The sequence below is a fragment of the Calypte anna genome, chromosome 21 (genome assembly GCF_003957555.1).
Source record: "Calypte anna isolate BGI_N300 chromosome 21, bCalAnn1_v1.p, whole genome shotgun sequence".
Taxonomy (NCBI): Eukaryota; Metazoa; Chordata; class Aves; order Apodiformes; family Trochilidae; genus Calypte; species Calypte anna.
This window is the reverse complement of record NC_044266.1, coordinates 6397700-6415868: the sequence shown is the minus strand read 5'-3', so window position 1 is coordinate 6415868 and position 18169 is coordinate 6397700. Positions and strand designations below refer to the sequence as shown.

Here is an 18169-nt window from a genome sequence, read left to right as displayed (position 1 = left end):
TCCAATCCTTTCTTCACAGTCTCCAGCACAGCAAGATGCTGGAGAAACGAGGGAGGAAGGGGACTTGGAAGGGGAAGGGGAGCATGGTGAGAACGTTGTATCCTCCCACAGCCCTGGGCAGCTGCTGAGGGATTTCTGTAAATCACAGTGGTCGCTGGAGCTGCTCCAAATTCACCCAAGGCCCAGCAGGTTGTCAGGCATCATAAGTGCCCTGCAAGGGATGCAGATGTGTCCCACCTCCCCTTCACGTGCCCATCACCCTGGCTGGGCTTTCCCCACATTGAGTTTAACTCCTGAGGACTCTGCCACTCCATCACCACCTGCCCATCCCCTGTGATGCACCCGGCTGCATGTCCTGGCTGAGCTCCATCCCCTGCCGAGGCTCAGCCAAGGCAAGCTGTGCTCTGGGATGCTCAGCACATGCCTTAAACAAATAAAAATAACTGTGACAGAAGATACCAAGTGCCTAATGCCAGCCTCAGCTTAAACACCTCCCCTTTGCAATGCTCCCAAGTCAGCAGGAGCTCACCCGATGGCTGCAGGCACCCTGCAGGTCCCCAGCCAGCCGCCAAGAGCAGACAGCAGTGTCCCTGCTGGCACAGGACACCCAGGTGCTCTGGCTTCAGCAATAAACAAAGCAAGCCAACAAAACAAAATTTAAAAAAAAAAAAAAAGCCAACAATGATCAATTTTTCAAAACTTTAAATATTTTTTTTTTCTTTAAAATCTCTGGGGCTCTGTCTCTGTCATGAGCTGCGCTCTCCCTGCAGCATCTGGGTTCCTTCCCCAGTCCTGTCCCAGGCTGTGGGGCAAGGGAGCAGCATGGTCAGTCAAGGAGGAGGGATGGCTGCTCCCCCTCCTCGCATCACCGGCACGTGTGGATTTCCACCATCCGATGGCAGGGTTTGCACTTCACAGAGCAACACCAGTGGAATTTGCAGCTGCACCTTTCCACGACCTCCACTTCGTCCGTGTGAAAGCCCCGGCCGCAGCACATCAGCTCGCAGCCGTCGATAGCCTTGGAGGTTTTGTTGCACTGCCGGCCGCTGGTGCCCAGCACCCCGTTCTTCAGGTCGTGGTCACAGAAGTCAGGGCTGGAGTCCAGGTAGACGAGGTCCTCATCTGTGTGGGGTTTGAACTGAGAGTTTTTGGGCACCAGGACCTTGGTGGAGCCGATCTCGCTCTGCTCGACCTCGGTGGCGCCGTCGAATTTCTCCTTCAGGATGTTGCCCACTTTGCGGAAGGGGGGCATGGCTTTCCAGCAGGTCTTGAACTCGCAGGAGCCGGACACGCCGTGGCACTTGCATTCCACCCGCATGTTGTTGAGGATGGCCTGGAGGAACAGACACAAGAGATGAGGTGGGAGGCTCCCCTCAGGATGGACGCAGCATGGGTGGGAGCTGGAAGGGCCGTGCAGACAGAGATACGCGGGAGTTGATGGGATTAAAGGAAGCCAAACAGGCTCAAGCTATGGCTGTGGAACCCAGATGGGATGCACCCGAGCTGCCCAGGTTTCCCCCTCACCATTACCTTCCTGCCTGCCTCGTTGTTGTGGAGGTTCATTAATGCTCTGTTGGAAGAAGCCCCTTTGCTCCTCTCCCGGACGTCAACGAAGGACTGTGAGAATGCCACGCCGTAGGCGATGTTATCGGAGCAGCCCGACCACTGGAAGCCTAAGGCAGAGAGCATGGATGAGCCAGGTGACAGCCACTGCTCAGCCTCTCCAGCCCTGCTCTTGCTAAAATACCCTTGGAACCCCCCCCAAGTCTCTGTTTGGCTGGGCTGGGCTGCCTGGGGCAGTGGGGAGGCTGGAGGGGGAAACATGGACAGATGAGAACAGTCAGACCTTGGAATGGTCTCCCAGGGGAAGTGGTGGATTCCTCCACTTTTGAAAGTTTGAAGTCCCAGCTTGAGAGGACACTGAAGACATCTCATATAAAAACTACTAGAAGGGTTGGACCAGGTCATCCTTGAGGTCCCTTCCAACCTGACATCCGAGGATTCAGATGCTTTCCGTGCCACATGGATGATACGCTCATGTGGACTAACAGGAGGGGGTTTGGTTTGGTTTTTTTTTGGTTTTTTTTGCTCGAGTGGGCATTCCCATGCTTGTCCCACCCAGCACCCTTGCTCTGCTGCCCTGTCCCACCCCCTGTCCCCTGCTTACCCTGCGGGCTGCCCCCCTGCACTGTGCGGTCACAGCCGCACTTGTCCAGCTCGCCGCTGCTGCAGGCTCGGGTCACTGCAAAGGCCACCCCTGCCGAAGAGATGGCATAGACAAAGGCTGCCTCCCGGGTCCCTGCAACAGCACAAACCATGGTGGGAAATCTGGCAGGGCTGAGAGGGCTCTCTAGAGGGGCTGCAGCCCCCTTGGCGGGCCACTGCGTGGGACTCTGCTCCTCTTCCCTCTTCGCCCTGGTGTTGCACGTGGTGCCCCTTGAAAAGCTGGTGTGAAAAGTGTCTCTGGGCAAAACGTGCTGGGCAGAGCTCTGATGCTTTGCTCCAGCTCTTCCTCCCAAGCTGGGGTACTTCACACCCCCACCCTCCCCACTCCCAGGGATGCTGCTGGCTTTGGCTAAGCCTGCACCAAGTCTCAGCAGAGCCATCTCAGCACTGGGAGTGTCTGCAGCACTGGGAGTCCTGAAGTGCAGTAGTGAAGGATCAGGGAGCTGCTCTGCAAGGTTGGAAACATGAAAGGGACAGAAAAGTGATCATCACCTGGCAATGAGGGAGATGAAACTCTCTACAGCTCCCTGAAAGGAGGTTGGAGCCAGGGGGGGTCTCATCTCCCAAGTAGCTACCAGTAAGACAAGAGGCCATGGGCTTCAGCTCTGCCAGGGGAGGGTTAGGTTGGATATTAGGAAAAAATTCCTTACAGAGAGGGTGATCAGGCATTGGAATGGGCTGCCCAGGGAAGTAGTGGATTCTCCGTGTCTGGAGAGATTTCCAAAGAGCCTGGATGTGGCACTGAGTGCCATGGGCTGGGAACCACGGGGGGAGTGGAGCAAGGGTTGGGCTTGATGCTCTCAGAGGTCCTTTCCAACCCAAATGATTCTGTGATTCTGTGAAAAGGATGAACTGCCAATATGGGAAGAGCTCTCCAGAGATGATATGGAGAAACTGTCTTGTCTGGTGCTTGCAGGGCACCTCTGCCATGAAATCCCTCCTGCATCCACAATAATTGTCTGCTTTCCCCAGAAGGTCCCCAGCCTTCAGCCCCTGCCCAAGTCTTGGGTCTGCCTATCTCCTGCCACAGGGTTAAGAAGCTTGTTTGTGAAGTCAGGGGACATTCCTGGGCAGAAAAGGGCAGTCTGTGTCCCACAGGATGCAGATTCTGTCTGCCAGGGGGGGACTGGCATTTGGGGCAGCCCCATGCTAGGGGTGAGGGTGACAGGGGACAGGGGAGCAGACATCACCCTGGCTCCTCAGTCAGATGGATGGCAGCTACTCTGGTGGTCACAGCCCAGACTTTGGTGGCCAATCTGTGGTGGCTGGGCAGCAGAGGCTGGGGAGGACCCAGTCAGCACCCAGACTGAACCAACTCCAAGTTAATCGAGGTTAATAGTAGGATCGTGTTAGTTGGGTTTGTGCTGTGGCTGCCTAAAAAAGAGAAGACTTTTAGTTTCTGGTATTTCTGGTATTTCCAGTCCCTGAACCTTCACAAGGAGAGATCTTCACCCCTGTGTGAGGGGAGGAAAGCCAAATGAGGAGTGGGGGGTGGGGAAGGATTGGGTCTGTGGGTCCTGGAATGGGAAGCAATGGGAAGCATCAGAGATTCAAGTAACATCTGAGGGGAGGCCAAGGGCCACTTCTGTGGTCTACCAGGGGTTGCAGAGGGGCTTTTTCCTCTGTTTTCTCACCCTGATGCTCTGGGTCCTTCTTTGCTTTCATCACAGCCCTGTGTCTCTGGGATGAGTCAGAAGGGCTGGGGGCTGCCCTAGCCAGAAGCCCCTGCTGGGTGATGGGGGGTGATGGGGGGTGATGGTGATGTCCTCCCAAGGTCCTGTGCTGCTGGTTTTACTCGCAGTGAGCAGCAGAGGGCTGTCCTCAGGGCTGGCCCACAGACAGCTCTGCTGCAGAGCATCCTGCCAGTCCAGCCCCAGTCACCCTGCTGCAGCTGCAGCTTTGGGGAGTGGAGATCCTGGGCTTGATGGGGCAGAGATCAGAGCAGAGGGGGGACTGAAAGGCTCTTCTCGATCTTGTCATGTCCTTCGAATGAGGAGCTGGAGAAAAAAAGGCGCCTGGGAGGCCCAATAGGGACCTTATAGGAAAGCTGGAGAGGGACTCTTTGCAAGAGCCTGGAGTGACAGGATGAGGGGCAATAGTTTTAAATTAGAGATTTAGACTGGTTCTTAGGAAAAAGTTCTGTACCAGGAGAATGGTGGAAAATTGGAAGAGGCTGCTCAGGGAGGTGGTTGAAGCCTCATCCCTAGAGATATTCATGGTGAGGCTTGAGGAGCCTCTGAGCACCCTGACCTGGGTGAGGGTGTCCCTGCTGACTGCAGGGGGGTTGGACTGGGTGACCTTTGGAGGTCCCTTCCAACTCAAATTATTCTATGATTCTAATAGGTCTGAACTCTCTGGATCCCCCAGGCTGGTGGATACGATGGGGACCCACTGGTTGTGAAAAGGTTTGGGTGAGGAAGAACCCAGCAGCTGACAAACTGCAAAGATCTGGATGTTCAGCCAGAGGAGCCCCAGGAAGACCCAACACTGCTTCATTTCCCCAGAACTGCTTGTGTTAGCCACCCCCTTGCCACAGCAGCACTCAGACACATGTCCCCATGGCTCACCTTGTGTGACCACCTTGCCAAAGACGGGCAGGGTGTCCAGCGTGGAGCAGTTCCAGCGCCGGTTGCGGAACTGGTACTGGCACTCCTCGATGGCCAGCTGGGCCCCACGCCTCACCGAGTCCATCACTTCCAGGTTCCTCTTGCACATCTGCACCTGGCGCTGGATCAAACCCTTCAGCTTCTCACAGGTCTCCTCCTCAGAGATGCTCCCCACCGAGGACAGCTTTGCCAGGTACCTGCCGTGACAGCCAGCACACCCGGTTAGGAGGCGAGGGCTGGGGGAGCAGGAGGAACCCCTGTTCAGCTGGGACCCCCTGCACCACAGACAGCAAGGATGCTTGGCCTCATTCCCTCCAGAGCTGAGACCTGGTACCCATCTCAGGGTCAAATTAAACCTGCCTACTGCACAGGATGCATTTTTGGCTGTCGGGAGAGCGAGACCGAGCAAAACAATCCTCTTTTCAGCCCAGCCTCCTCTCTCTTGGGGAGTCCAGCTGCTGGCTCCCCTTTGCCTCTGTTGCCTGCAAGGAAGATATTTTCAGTGTTGTCTGAATGTGCCCGGTCAGGTCTCCTGAGTACCAGCACATCCAAGTGCTACTAGGAAAAGCCAGAGGTCTCTGAAGTCAGCCAAAACAAGCAGGACAGGCGCTTGGCTGCCAGCTCCAGCTGCCACAGCATGGCTGTGCGTTCACCACTGACAAACACTGCCCTCCAAACCACTTCCCTTCTGGAGCCTGCTTTTAGCTCCCCCAGCCCCCAGCAGGCAGGGATGGCCTCTGGGACCTGCCAGGTTTCCTGTCACTTGGGATCCAAGCAGGGCATGAAGTGGAGAGGACAAAGTCAGGAGACTGGGGTGGGCAAAACTGGACATGCTGGTCACCTCCTCCATCAGCTCAAACCATGAACATGGGCCAGCAGGTCTTGGAGGTGGCCATGTGCTCTGCTTTCCACCACCACCTCCTCAGCAGGAGGAGTCTAAGAGCTGCTTTTGAGGGATGGTGATGCACTGGAGGGAGAGGGGAGCTGCCCCTTTTGGAGCAAGTACCATGTGAGCTCTTGGCAGCTCCCCATGGCCACCATGGTCCTCCCTTGCACATCCCAATAACCCAAGCCATGATGACCTGCATGTGTGGGTACTCAGGTCCATCCTATCCCAGCCTTTGGGGTTTTGAGAGAGACCAGCACAGCCAGGCTGTTGGATAACCCCAGATTCTGGCATGTGTCTTGCTGAACATCCCTCCCTCCTGTGGCTGCTGGTACCCACTTGAAGTGACCCTGCCACTAGTGGTGCCCTGTCTGCCATGGGGCAGGGATCCCCTGCACTGGAGAGGCAAAACTGATGTCTGACTGCACCAAAATGAAATCTCAGGAATCACCAGCCTCAGCTCACATTGCTACCTCATCTGCACCAAGAGATGTGAACACCGAGCAAAAAGCTTTTTGGAAACCTCATTCCTTGACACTGCATTTCCCAGCCCTACAGAGATTGTGGGGGGGTTTTTTTTGTTTACTTGTTTTTTTTTTTCCCTCCTCCTCCTGAGTTGCAACATCCTGCTAAGGATTTTTCCTTTGAAGCCCTGCTTGCCTCCCAGAAGTGACTGTGCAAAAGTGGCTCCTGCTCCCTGCCTGTTCCCATGTATCCTACGAGCCAGATTTGCTGACTTCAGCCACAAAATCGAGTTGTCACAGCCTCATCCTCCCATTAGCCCTGCCAGTCTGCCACAGGAAGAGAGATCGGGATTTTCTCTTCTGTGCATCAGCAGAATTATTCCCCAGCTTGGTTTCAGGCTTCCAACTGGGAGAGCTGTAGGAGATGGTGAGAAAGCTGGCAGGGCTGGCAGTGTCTGTGGGGAGTCTGCATGGCTGGCTGTCAAAAACATTCAGCTTTCCTTGTGCCTGGAGAACACTGGATGCAATGCCTCTGGACTCTGGGAAGGGGCAGGCTGCTGGGATTTCAGATCCAAGTTTTGGTTTTTTTCTGGCCAGCATCTTTGCCCGTGGCTTTCTGCTTCTCCAAGGGCAGAGCTCTGCTTGCAGAGGATCAGATACCTGGCTCCCTGCTGGCTTGGAAACCCTCCTGTGGCCAAACCCAGGGCTGTCACCTTTCTGCTGGTCCCCACACCATGCAATGAGTGTCCCTGCAGCCCCAGGTACAGGGGTGACAGTTGCTGCTCTCACATCTCACTGCACTCAGCTGATCCAGGACTAAGGCAGCCTGGAGAAGAGGAGGCTCAGGGGAGACCTCATCATTCTCTCCAACTCCCTGAAAGGAGGTTGGAGCCAGGGGGGGGTTGGGCTCTTTTTCCAGGCAACTCTCAGCAAGACAAGAGGGCAGGGTCTCAAGTTGTGCCAGGGGAGGTTTAGGTTGGAGATGAGAAATAATTTCTTTCTGGAGAGGGTGATCAGGCATTGGAATGGGCTGCCCAGGGAAGTAGTGGATTCTCCGTGTCTGGAGAGATTTCCAAAGAGCCTGGATGTGGCACTGAGTGCCATGGGCTGGGAACCACGGGGGGAGTGGAGCAAGGGTTGGACTTGATGAGCTCTGAGCTCCCTTCCAACCCAGCCCATTCTAGGATTCTATGATCCCTGGGTTCTGCTCCCAAGACAAGAGGCCATGGGCTTCAGCTCTGTCAAGGGAGGGTTAGGTTGGATATTAGGAAAAAATTCTTTCCAGAGAGTGATCAAGCATTGGAATGGGCTGCCCAGGGAAGGGGTGGATTCTCCATCCCTGGAGATATTTAAAAAGAGCCTGGATGTGGCACTGAGTGCCATGGTCTAGTAACTGCAGCAGTAGTGGACCAAGGGTTGGACTTGATGATCTCCGAGGTCCCTTCCAACCATTCTATGATTCTATGAAACCACCCATGGTTTTCTTTTTGAAGATGGTTGATGATGAGCAAGGGCAGGGGGACCATGAGAGCTGTGTCCCCTCCCTTGTTGAGCCCTAATTTCAGTCTGGGCACAGGGAAGCTGACACCCAGCAGGGTGGTGAGACTCATCCCAAAGCACTGGGGTTTGGTTCATCCTACTTCGTGCCTGAAAGCCAAGAAAACCAGATTCTGCCTCCAGTACTGACCTCCTGTGCTGATTTGTCTTTTCTCCTCCTCCTGCAACTTAAGCAGCATCCAACCTACCAGGGAACAAGCTCCTGCCAAGCAGCACAGCTGGTCCTGCCGGGGAGTCAGCAGTGCCCATTGCAGGCACCTTGGTAGGAGAGGGATGTGCAGCAGCTACGTGCCCACCAGCTCTGCTCAGGGTGGGGTCATCACCTCCTCTTCTCATATATTTCCCAGATTGGGTTTCTCCAGGGAATGAAGAGTTAAAATTCAAAGCACACTTGAATAAAAGTGTGACAAAAGCCTTTCAAGTCTTTCCAAGCAGATGCACCTGATAAGACGCCTCCCCGGGATACATTTAATGCTGTTTGGGATGATAAAACAAAGGCCAAGGATGCTTCAAAGATAGGTACAGCTCTCCAAGAACAGGTCTGGTAATTTGTTTTGCAAGACAGGCAAATAAGATGAAGCTCTCCAGAACAGGGCTCTGGCCTCCCTCCCCATGACAGGTCCTCTGGGTGCCATCATCCTTCCTCATCCCATGCATCTTTGCTTCTCCCCAGGGATGGAGGCTTAAGCTGCCATGGCCCCATCAGACTTGCAGCATCCTTCCAGTTTCCTGTACCCTGTGAGCACCATCTCTGCTTTCCAAAAAAAAGGTATTTTTTGGTGGGGACAGGCTGCCACCCTGCTGACTGAACCAGAAGGGATCCAGAGGTTGAGTCCAGGATGCAAGGAAGGACCTTTGTCAAACAGAGGGCAGCTCTGAGGCTTTCACATGGCATTTCTCCACACCATATGCAGGGGCATTGACCAGGAACATCTCACCTCTTTTCATCTCTCTGGGGCAGCTGAAAGGGGAGATAAGAGCTGGGAAATGTGCTTTGCCCTCCCCAGCACTCCAAGGTGGTTCTGTGCTGCAGTTCACAGGATGTTTCTCAAGGAGGGGAACCCAAGAAAGGTACCAAACCCATCCCCAACATCCCATGGTCCTCCTGGAAACCCAGCTGTGGCACAGGGGCTGCTCATTAATGAGCACCTTGATCCAAACTTTGTTTTCCAGGGTTGAGGTGCTAGAAACCACAGAAAAAGCCTTTGTTTCCCCCCCCCCCTCCCCAGAACCAAACAGGCACAACAGAAGAAATACAACAGCTCCTGCCCTCTGCAAGGCCTTGGTGCAGATCTCCATCCTCAGATCACATCCTGATGGCTGTGTGGAGCTCTAGGTCATGAAACAGCCCTGCTTGTGGCAACAAGCCCAAATAATGGCTTTCCTTCTTTTTCCAAGATTGGGCAAAGGATTTTATGAGGGGTCAGTTGCTGCCCATGCTGATTGCTCAAGTGTTATCTTCTTGCTTGGCATTTATGCCAAATCAATCACAGAACAAGCTCCCTTTTAACAGAAGTCACTGATTTAACACAAAACTGATGGAAAGCCCTTCCTTTTTTTTTTTTTTTTTTTTTTGTCCATCTACAGATGAAGATTGAAGCCCCATAAATTAAGCAGCTGCCATGGATCCACCCTGCAAATGAGGAAAGCTCAGAGAGAGCTTTTAGAAGGCTGAGGAGGGAGAAAGCCCTGATGAAATAAAAGTGATGGTAACAGCTTCAGGAGGAACAAGAAGACAGCCACAGTGGGTGGCAGATGGAGCCAGGAGAAAGAAGGGAATTCCCTGCCATGGAAAAGTGTGGACATTTGAGTCACTGACAAATTCCCAATCCAGGTCAGGGAGGACAGGATGTAGAAGCTGTCTTAAGAAAGCAGAAATCTCTGGTGCTTCTTTTATTCAAAGAGGTGAGTTTCAAGTGTGAGGAATCTTTATATTGTCTCTTTTGGCAAATATTTTCCTAAAGATGGTAACAGTCAGACCCAGGCCTGGGCTATCATGGATACATCACTCAGAGGTGCTGGGAAGTCAGATGTCACCTGCAAACACCCAACCTGCCTGGGACACCTGCCTGGCCAGAGGCATAAAAAGCTGGTTGAAGTCTTGGATTGTGAAAAGGCTCCTCTTGGAGCAGCAGCCTTTGCATCCCTGCTCATGAACCAGCAAAGTCAGATCTGCAGCACGTCTCTGCCTCTTGTAGCTGGACAAGTGGTCAGTCAGTGACTCAGGGCTGGACTTGGGATTGAGACTGCCTTGTGCAGAGAGGTTTCCTCTGAGGAAGATGAGAGGGCTTGTTTAGGATGAGAAAAAACCCCTACAAATGCATGGAGATGGACAGAGAGATGCAGAGGAAGAGAACCAAGTCCTGAGTGGGCACCAGAAGGAGCCATCCTGCAGCTCTGCATAAGGCATCACCTTTTCTTCATTGCCTTCCCCTCTCCACCAAGCAGAGAGAAGCCTTGGGGAGCCATCCCAGGGCTGGCAGCTCAAAGGATGCTCTAGATGGAGCAGAGAGACCACTTGCTGTCTTGCAGTGCCCTGGGCTTAGCACCCCTTTACCTGTGCCAGCATGGCCAGGCTTGTGGGTACCACCCACACCACTGGCATGGCTCAGCCCTGCCAAGCTGGGCATGTTCTGAGCAGGATCTGCTGGAGACAGATTGTCTTGATCCAGCTGACAGCTCTGCAGAAGGACATGTCCCTGATAAGAGACCAAGCATCCCTCTCCTGGCATTGGATATCCTGCCTTTTCCTTCCAAGTGTAAACTACAAATTCCCAAAGCCATCATCTGAGACCCTGTCTGGTTTCTCCTTGGAAGAAAAGCAGCTCCCTGGCTCAGCCTTTCCTGTCCCAGTTACTTCACTTTTCATCCCTTGGCTGAAACCAGGCTTTTCACACCCTAATCTCTACCTCCAATTAACACCTGCCCAAACAGCCTCCATTGCCATGCTCCCCATCACCTGCTTACAGGCCCTGAGCTTGGAGGTGACCCCACAGCCCCTGCACACCCCAGCCCCTGCCCTTACACCATACAGTGCCTTGGATGTGCTCCTAGTGAGCACACAAGTAGTGGTGGTGACAACCTGTCCCATCACAAGCCTCTGGGGACAGCCAGGTGGCCCAGCTCCTGGTCTTGAGCTTGTGCTGCTGCTTGGCTTTCTGAGCATCCAGGGGAAAAAAATCTTCACTTCATGATGGGGAAAGCCCAGGATGGAAACTGGGAAGACCCCAAGACCAGTTTTGGAAATCTGCTTTGGATGTGTAGGAAACATCCTTGGCTGCATCTCCCTTTATAAGGCAAGAGAAGCTCCTCCTGGGCTCAACCACAACAGGAGCACCTTGTTGCAAGAGGAGGCAAGTGCAGGAGCCTGAGCTGAGCTGGGGGGGAATTCCCCTCATCCTTTAGGCTAGACCTAGCTGGAGAAAGTCTGAGTGTTTAGTTTTGAACAGACTTTGCAGTTCCATGGCAGGATTAGTTCCATCTTGCCCAACTTGCAACAGACCCCGGGCTGCTTTCCACTAGCCAAAGATACTCAATTAATTTTTTCCCCAATTAATTTCAGGAAAGCACAAATACTGGCTCCTGTTCTGCCAAGATCCTGCAGGGCACCCTCCCAGCTGCAAACCTCAGCAGCAGCAGCTCCAGGAGAGCCTGGAGGATGCTACTGGGGCTCACCCACAGGCATGGGGCTGGAGCCAAACAAGTCACCTCACTTTGTACCCTGAGCAGATTCTGCCACTTGAGCAGCCTGGGATGACTCAGATTTCTGTGGATTCACAAGGCTTTCAAGCTTTAAGAAGAAAAAAAAATAAAAATCACCAAGGATTCTAAGAGCCAGCATCATTGCACTTGTAAGGAAATATGGAAGAACCTCCTGGAAACTGTTAACCTCCAGGATTACTCAGCAATTTCATCATTTAAGAAAGCCCAAATGAATGGCCCGAATGCATTTTTTCTCCACCCCCAAGGATGAGTTAATTGAGAGGACAGTAGCTCTCAGCAGAGAAACATAAACAGTTTTTTGCTTTAATGCAAAAGTCCAGTTCTGACTCATGGAGCCACAGCAAACCACTGCAAAAAAAAAGAAAAAGAAATCTGCTTCTTGCTGCTGCTTGTATTGGAGCTGATCTGATTCTGCAGAGCCTGGAGTGTGGGGTGGGTTTATCTCACTCATGCCCATCCTCCCCAGAATAAAGCTCTGCTACTACAAGTTGGAGTGTAGCTTTATTTGGGGCTTCCTTAGGAAAAGAGAGAGCTGCCTGTCACTGCTGAGGAGGCTGAAAGCAAGGATTGCTCCCATGCCCTGGCCAGCAGAGCCCTGAAATCCTCCTGTCAGACAGGACCAGAGCTCAGAGAGAAGCCAAACCAGTTGGAATTCCAGCAGCCAGACTGGCAGTGGCCTCTTGCCTCTGCAGGATGCAACCCAAAAGCCAGTCTATTTCCACTGCTGGTTTTTGCCAAAAGGGGGCAAGACTTATGAATAAATAACAATTAATAAGTATTTCCCATGGATGCTGCTGCTTTCACTCTCCCACCCCATGCCCTTAAGGAATGGGTGTCCCTGGTTCCATGCACTGACCCTGCAGCATCCCCAGAGCAATGCCCAGGAGCTCAGAAGGGAAAGCTGCTTGTCCAGCACCCAGCAGCCCTCACAGCAAGGAAATTCCCCATCATTTGTCTTGGGGAACCTTTAAAGACCTTGCCCCAAAACTCAAAGCACAAGGAGGGGAGTGGGGCAGGAGCAGCTCTGGAGCAGAGGCAGAATGGCATCCACTGGGAAAGGGGGCTGGTTCCTGGCCAGGTGGAAAGGGAGGGTCACAATGACAATGCAAGGAATCTTGTATGAAATTAAATGAAGTGAGGCTCAGAGAAAAGTGAGGGGAAAAAAAATAAAATAAAAAAATCAAGTCTGGTTTTAAAAACAGAGATGCAAGTGATGGACCCAGGCACGCTTCTTCCCAAATCCTCCACATTGCACAATGACCCAAACTGGCACAAAATGAGCATTCAGGCTGCTCTTGCAACATCCCCTCTGCAAAGTGGGCAGGGATAAGCACAGAGAGAGAACCAGGCCTTGCATTTGTGGTGTTCAGATGAGAAGGGGCCAGAGAAACCTGAATTCTTTTTATCTCTCCCTCCCCAGCCCTCCCAATTTGTTCCTATCAGAGAGCAGCTGCTTCTTCATCCACTTGCAAGGTTTTCAGGCTTTCCCAGAGTGCTCAGATTCTTTTTTTAAGAAAAGAAAAAAAAAAAAAAAAAAAGAGAAAAAAGAAAAAAGTCCATGGGCTTTTTTTGAGTTATGGGTTTTTAAAGCCCATCTGTGCTCCTGGCCCTTTAAGCCAAGCCTGAAGCCCAGACGGAAGTTTTAAACCCCTGTAAATAGGGGGTAGAGGGAGCTGCTGGTGGCACACCCTGCTCTGCAGCAGTACAACCACATCTCAAAGTATCCAGTGTACAGAGGGAGAGCCTCCTCCAAAGCCAGTTTTCCTTGCAAGAGGCTGTAATGATTCCCAGATAGCTTGGCAGCCAGGGGTCTCATCCAGAAAGGACCCTGCCCTGTTATACCCCAAGGCACAGGACTGACTCTCATCACTCAAACCATGAGCCCCAGTGCCACATGCAGTTAGTGGGGGGTTTACATCCACACCCTGCTTTGCACATCTCCTGATTCATCTTTCCAGGTGGATTTCCACACCTTCCTCATCCCCCCCCCCTTCCCCTTCCCCCTACCTCTTCCAAAACAAAGAAATAAATGACTACACGAGGAACTAAACAACTGCTTTCCCCTTACCTCCCACTGAGACCAGAGCCTGGCACTCCCACGCCAGCTTCAGAGAGTTGTTCCTTTGGCTGAAACCCTCCACAAAAACCTCCCCAGCATTGCAATGGTTTTGGACCACTGAGAACATGCTTCCAAATTCAACCACACTGCTGCATGTGTGGGTGCGAGAGCTGATTCAAGCCTGGGAAAAGCAAGTTGCTTTGGAAAGTCACTCAGCTATCTGCCCTGGAAAAAGCACAGCCCTGGATTCCTCCAGAGATAAAGAAGAAGCTTGGAGGGACTTTTTACCGTGTACAATCAGCTAAAAGGCACCAACTACTGCCCTTTATTTAATTTTACAGTTCTGTGCCTGAAGATGCTGGAGGAAAAGCTTTAAAAGCCTCTGAGTCTCCAAAAGGCAGGAGGAAGAGCAAGAGTGAGGCTTTCCTGAGAAGGGGAAGCAGAGCATTTCTTCAGATTTAGGGAACAGAAGTTTTCTGGATAGGGAAGAGAGAAAGAGATTGGTCTGTTTAATGCAGAGATTTGGCAAAGTTCCTTCCAGCTCAATGGTGATCCCAATAGCAGGGTGATCCCCCTGATGGATACCCACACCATCTCCCTTTTTCTGTGGCATGGGGTGGCTTAGGGTTCACCATTTGCACAGCTAACACGAGCCCTTCCCTGCAAAGCCAGGCTTAGAGAAACCCTTCAGCTCAGGTGCTGCAAGTGGTGTCTCTCTGTGAAGTGCTGGGGGAAAGCGAGTCTGGACAGGTCGAAAGAAGCTTTTGGGGGGAGGAAAAAAAGAAGTCACAACAGAGCTTAATCACTAATCTGGCAGGTTTCTGGAGAAGCAAACTTCAGTGCTCACTGCCACCCCTTGCACACACCTATGTGCACAAGTATGTGCCCGGCGAGGCCGGATCGTGCCCCGAGTGCTGCGCCCACACGCACGAGGCTCTGCGAAGATGAAGGAGGCTTGCTCATTCCTCAGATATCTGATAACTCCTGGGATTCTTCTAACTCTGTTTATTGCCTCCAGCAGCCTTTGTTTCTGATGCGAGAAGACACACAATGGGAATTGTCTTAATCTCGAAGGCAAAGAATAAAAAAGCACCGAGTGGGGGACGAGCCTTTTATCACGACCCCTTTGCAACATCAAAAAAAAGTTGACCCCCTTCCTTTCAAACGCACTGAAATGGATCTGCTTTTCCTCCCCTCTTGGCAGGAATGAGCCCTCAGCTCTCCCACGGCCGAGCCCCCCCACGCCAACCCCTCTCTTTGCCAGCACGGGTGGCTGCACACAGCTCCCCCCCCACCCCCCAAACCCACCCTCAGGCTGCCCCGACACCACCCCAGCTGCCTGCAGCACCAGGGACTGGGGGGTCCCACCTCTGCCCATCCATGCTGGGACGCTGGTTGATCCCCCTCATGAGATCCCCCTTTGCCAGGCACTTCTCCACGCCTGTCCTGGCGCTGCTTGGCTCGGGGGACCTGCCATCATCCCATCAGCAGGACATTCTTTCTGCAGGGGAAAAAACACTCCCACAGTTCCCAAGATACCTTCACCAGAAGCGTGACAGCTCAAAAGACCACCTTGATAGCTCCTGTGATCCACCCACCACTCGCTGGAGATGCATGGCATGCCACGCTCCAGCTGGCACAGGAGGAGGGGAGGACTCGGTGTTAACACATCCATCCCAGGAAGCTCCCGATGGATGGGTGAGCACCTTTTCCCACAGGCAGGACACTTGGGAGAAATCTGCTGACCCAGCACCTTCCCCCAGCATCCTCCAAAAGAACCCAGAGCCACCAGGCAGCCCAAGCAAAAGGCTGCAGAGACAGGAGAGGACTCCTGGAGCAGGGATGTGTTTGTGCCCACCTGGGTACAGGTGTTGGGACAGTGGCACAACCCCCCAGAACCTTTCATGCTGACAGCCCTGGGGACTCCCTGCCCTTTCCACTGGAGGCCTGAGGGGGTGATAGGGAGGGTGCCCACGGTCCCAGCCTTGGGTGCAGGCACCGGGAACTAATTAGCTGACAGCAGCCGGTGACACCGGGAGCAAGGGAAGCACCACCTCCCACCAGACAAAATAAATAAGCAGAACCAGCACCTTCTTTCAAAGTTAGGCGAGAAGGTGCTGTCATGCTCCATCCCCTCTGTCCTGGGGGGGGGTGGGGGGGTGTCTCCCCAGAAGACAGTCCCACCGCCTTGGCAAACACGCAGGAATTTTCCAGAACGATTTCTGCCCCTGTTTACCTTGCACATTATTACAGTGTTTGTTCAGCAGGTTCCCAATGTCGTCGGGCTCCTCTGCAACGTGCGACAGCCTCCCCACGGCCGCCCATCCTCCCCCCCCGGCAATGGGGGTCCGAGGATCGGGCAGCCCTGCCCGCCCCAAACCTCCGGGGCCGCCTCGCTCGGCTGCTCCAGCCCTGCCAGACCATCCACGGGCCCGGTGTCTCCGGACCGGCGCCTCGACAACCCCCCAGCCCTGCTCTGACCTCCTGCCCCCACCTCCGACCCCCTCCCCCCGCGGCGGGGTCCGGACTCGTAACTTCGGCACAGAAAAGGGCGGGGGGGGACACAGATAACCAGCTTCTCCCCCGCTACGAGAACGTACCCGAGACTGGGGAGGGTCGGCATCCCCACAAGCCCGCTTGCCCGGGGGGCCGGGCTGTGCCCCCCCGCCACCACCGGGGAGCCGACGGAGAGGGCAGCCCGATGCCCCGCTGGGTACCGAGCGGCATCGCCGCTGCGGTTCGTCCCGGCCCCGGGCGGCACCTGCTCCACCGCCCCCGGGGGCATCAACAAGTGCCGGCGGCCGCACCCCCCCCTTGGCCCCGGGGCTACTCACAGCCAGTTGCTGGCGTTGGCCGAGAAGGTGGCGAGGATGATGAGAAGCAAGGAGCGCAGGGAATACTCCGGGCTCATCCTGGAGTGCAGGCGGGGGAGAAAAGCGAGCCGAGCCGAGTCGAGCCGAGCCAAGCCGAGCTGAGAAGCTGAGCCGAGCCGAGCCGAGCTGAACCGAGCCGGCGGCGGCAGCCCCCCGCCCCCGGTCCTCCCCGGGGCAGCCGCCGCCGCAGGTGGGCGCCGGGCGGGAGCGGCGGCGGGCGCTGCCCGGTGGATGCGCCCGCGGCGGCCGCCGAGCCCGACTGTCAGCTCGGCCGGCCCATCCCGGGATGGAGCGGCGGGCCGGGGGCGGGCCGGGGGCGGGGGCCGCTTCAGCTCCGCCGCTGACTGGGCGGGACCCGCCGCCGGGGACACCCCCGAGGGCGGGACGGCGGCGGGGAGGGCCGGGGTTGGGGGCTCTGGAAGCTCCCCGGGGCCCTGTGCCCACCTACTCGTAGCGCAGCCACCTCCGGGACCCCCTGGGTGGGGTTGGTGGGTGCGGGGAGGTCGGGGCATGGGGTGAGAGGAGGGGAGTTTGCCTCCCCCTGGGACTGTAGGGGTAGGTGGAGGCATCGCCAAGACGGGAAGGGGGATTTTTCTCTCGCGTTCGATAGTTTGGGGGGAAATTTCCACCGGGCTGTGGCAAAGCAGAGCCCTCAGGTTGGGGTACGGAGCTGCCGGGGGTCTCCGTGTTGGGGGGGGGGGGGGCAGCCCAGGCATCGCCTGTCAGCCGGGAGGGATTGCCCAGCTCCCGCTGCTGGAGGTCTCGCAGGAACTGCATAATTTTGGCATTTGGAAATTCAGGAACAAGGAGAGGAGTCTGGAGGATTTCTGTCAGGATGGAGTAGAGTCTGGGACCGGGATGGACTTGTCAAACCTCTTAGTGTGTCCCCAAGGCTGCCCCCCCTTCCCCAAGAGAGCATTTTGCCCCCTGGATTGGGGAGATGGACTCTGCTCCAGGGGATGGTGATGCTTGACCAAGTACCTAGGCTTAAAGTCACCTCTGAAGCTGTCTAGGTCAGCTCTTGGGAATTCCAGGAGCTCCCAGCAGCCCAGCTCGACCACTCAGCCAGGAGATGTGGTGGGGATCTCTGTCTCCTCCCCACTCCACCATGGCCCCCACACTCCATGTGGGCACAAACGCCTTAATTTTAAGCCAGGAGTGACAGGAGATGGCTGCTTCGTGTGAAATCCAAGATCCCAGGCAGCCAACAACCCCACACCAAACCTCTTCCTGACAATATTATTATTATTATTAGTTAGGTCCATTACTAAAACCCCTTGCTACCACCTATAAAATCTTGTCAAGCTGGTTTGGAGCTATTCAGAATTGCCTTTGTCTCTTCAATTCCATTTTCCTGCTCTCGGTGTAGACAGGATACACTTATTCAGAGCACGGCCGCTTGCTCTGGGCTTGCACACATGCCTGTCTGAGTGTATTACACCTACTTTAAAACCTCTGCATTAGTTCCTTGTCAAAGCCAGGATTTAATTTCAAAGTGCTTTGACTTATATCCCAGCTCCTGACAGGCAGCAGCCCACCCTCACCTACTCATTCATCTGGCTTTCACGTCCTCACCGATTATCCCGGTTGGAAGCGGGATGCTGGCTGCTGAGCTGGGGAATCAGAGGTTGTTGCTGGGAGCCCCGACTGGGTAATTCAGTGCAACTGGAGCTGATTAATCTGGCTCATCATTCGAAACAAAGCCGTGGCCTTCTTCTGGCTTCTAATCACTCAGGGTGTTGAGTGAAGTCGTCAGGAAGGCAAGATCTAATTGA

General features: G+C 54.4%; 1 protein-coding gene across 1 annotated transcript; it reads right to left on the bottom strand.

Moving 5' to 3' along the window:
- Positions 1 to 696: 696 nt before the first annotated feature.
- On the bottom strand, positions 697 to 16555 carry WNT4 (Wnt family member 4). The gene is made up of 5 exons (XM_030463795.1): positions 16356 to 16555; positions 4794 to 5029; positions 2168 to 2299; positions 1531 to 1673; positions 697 to 1333 (listed from the first exon to the last, which is right to left on the bottom strand). Exons 1-5 carry the CDS (start codon positions 16430 to 16432, stop codon positions 866 to 868), a joined length of 1056 nt encoding a protein of 351 aa, XP_030319655.1. The 5' UTR covers positions 16433 to 16555; the 3' UTR covers positions 697 to 865.
- Between the last annotated feature and the right edge of the window lie 1614 nt (positions 16556 to 18169).

Excerpts from the sequence above, each read along its gene's own strand:
- WNT4 (XM_030463795.1), bottom strand. The coding sequence starts at position 16,432 with ATGAGCCCGGAGTATTCCCTGCGCTCCTTGCTTCTCATCATCCTCGCC. Across the intron at positions 5,030-16,355 it reads GCCAACGCCAGCAACTGGCT|GTACCTGGCAAAGCTGTCCT; the intron begins GTGAGTAGCCCC and ends CTGTCACGGCAG. Across the intron at positions 1,334-1,530 it reads ACAACGAGGCAGGCAGGAAG|GCCATCCTCAACAACATGCG; the intron begins GTAATGGTGAGG and ends CTGTTCCTCCAG.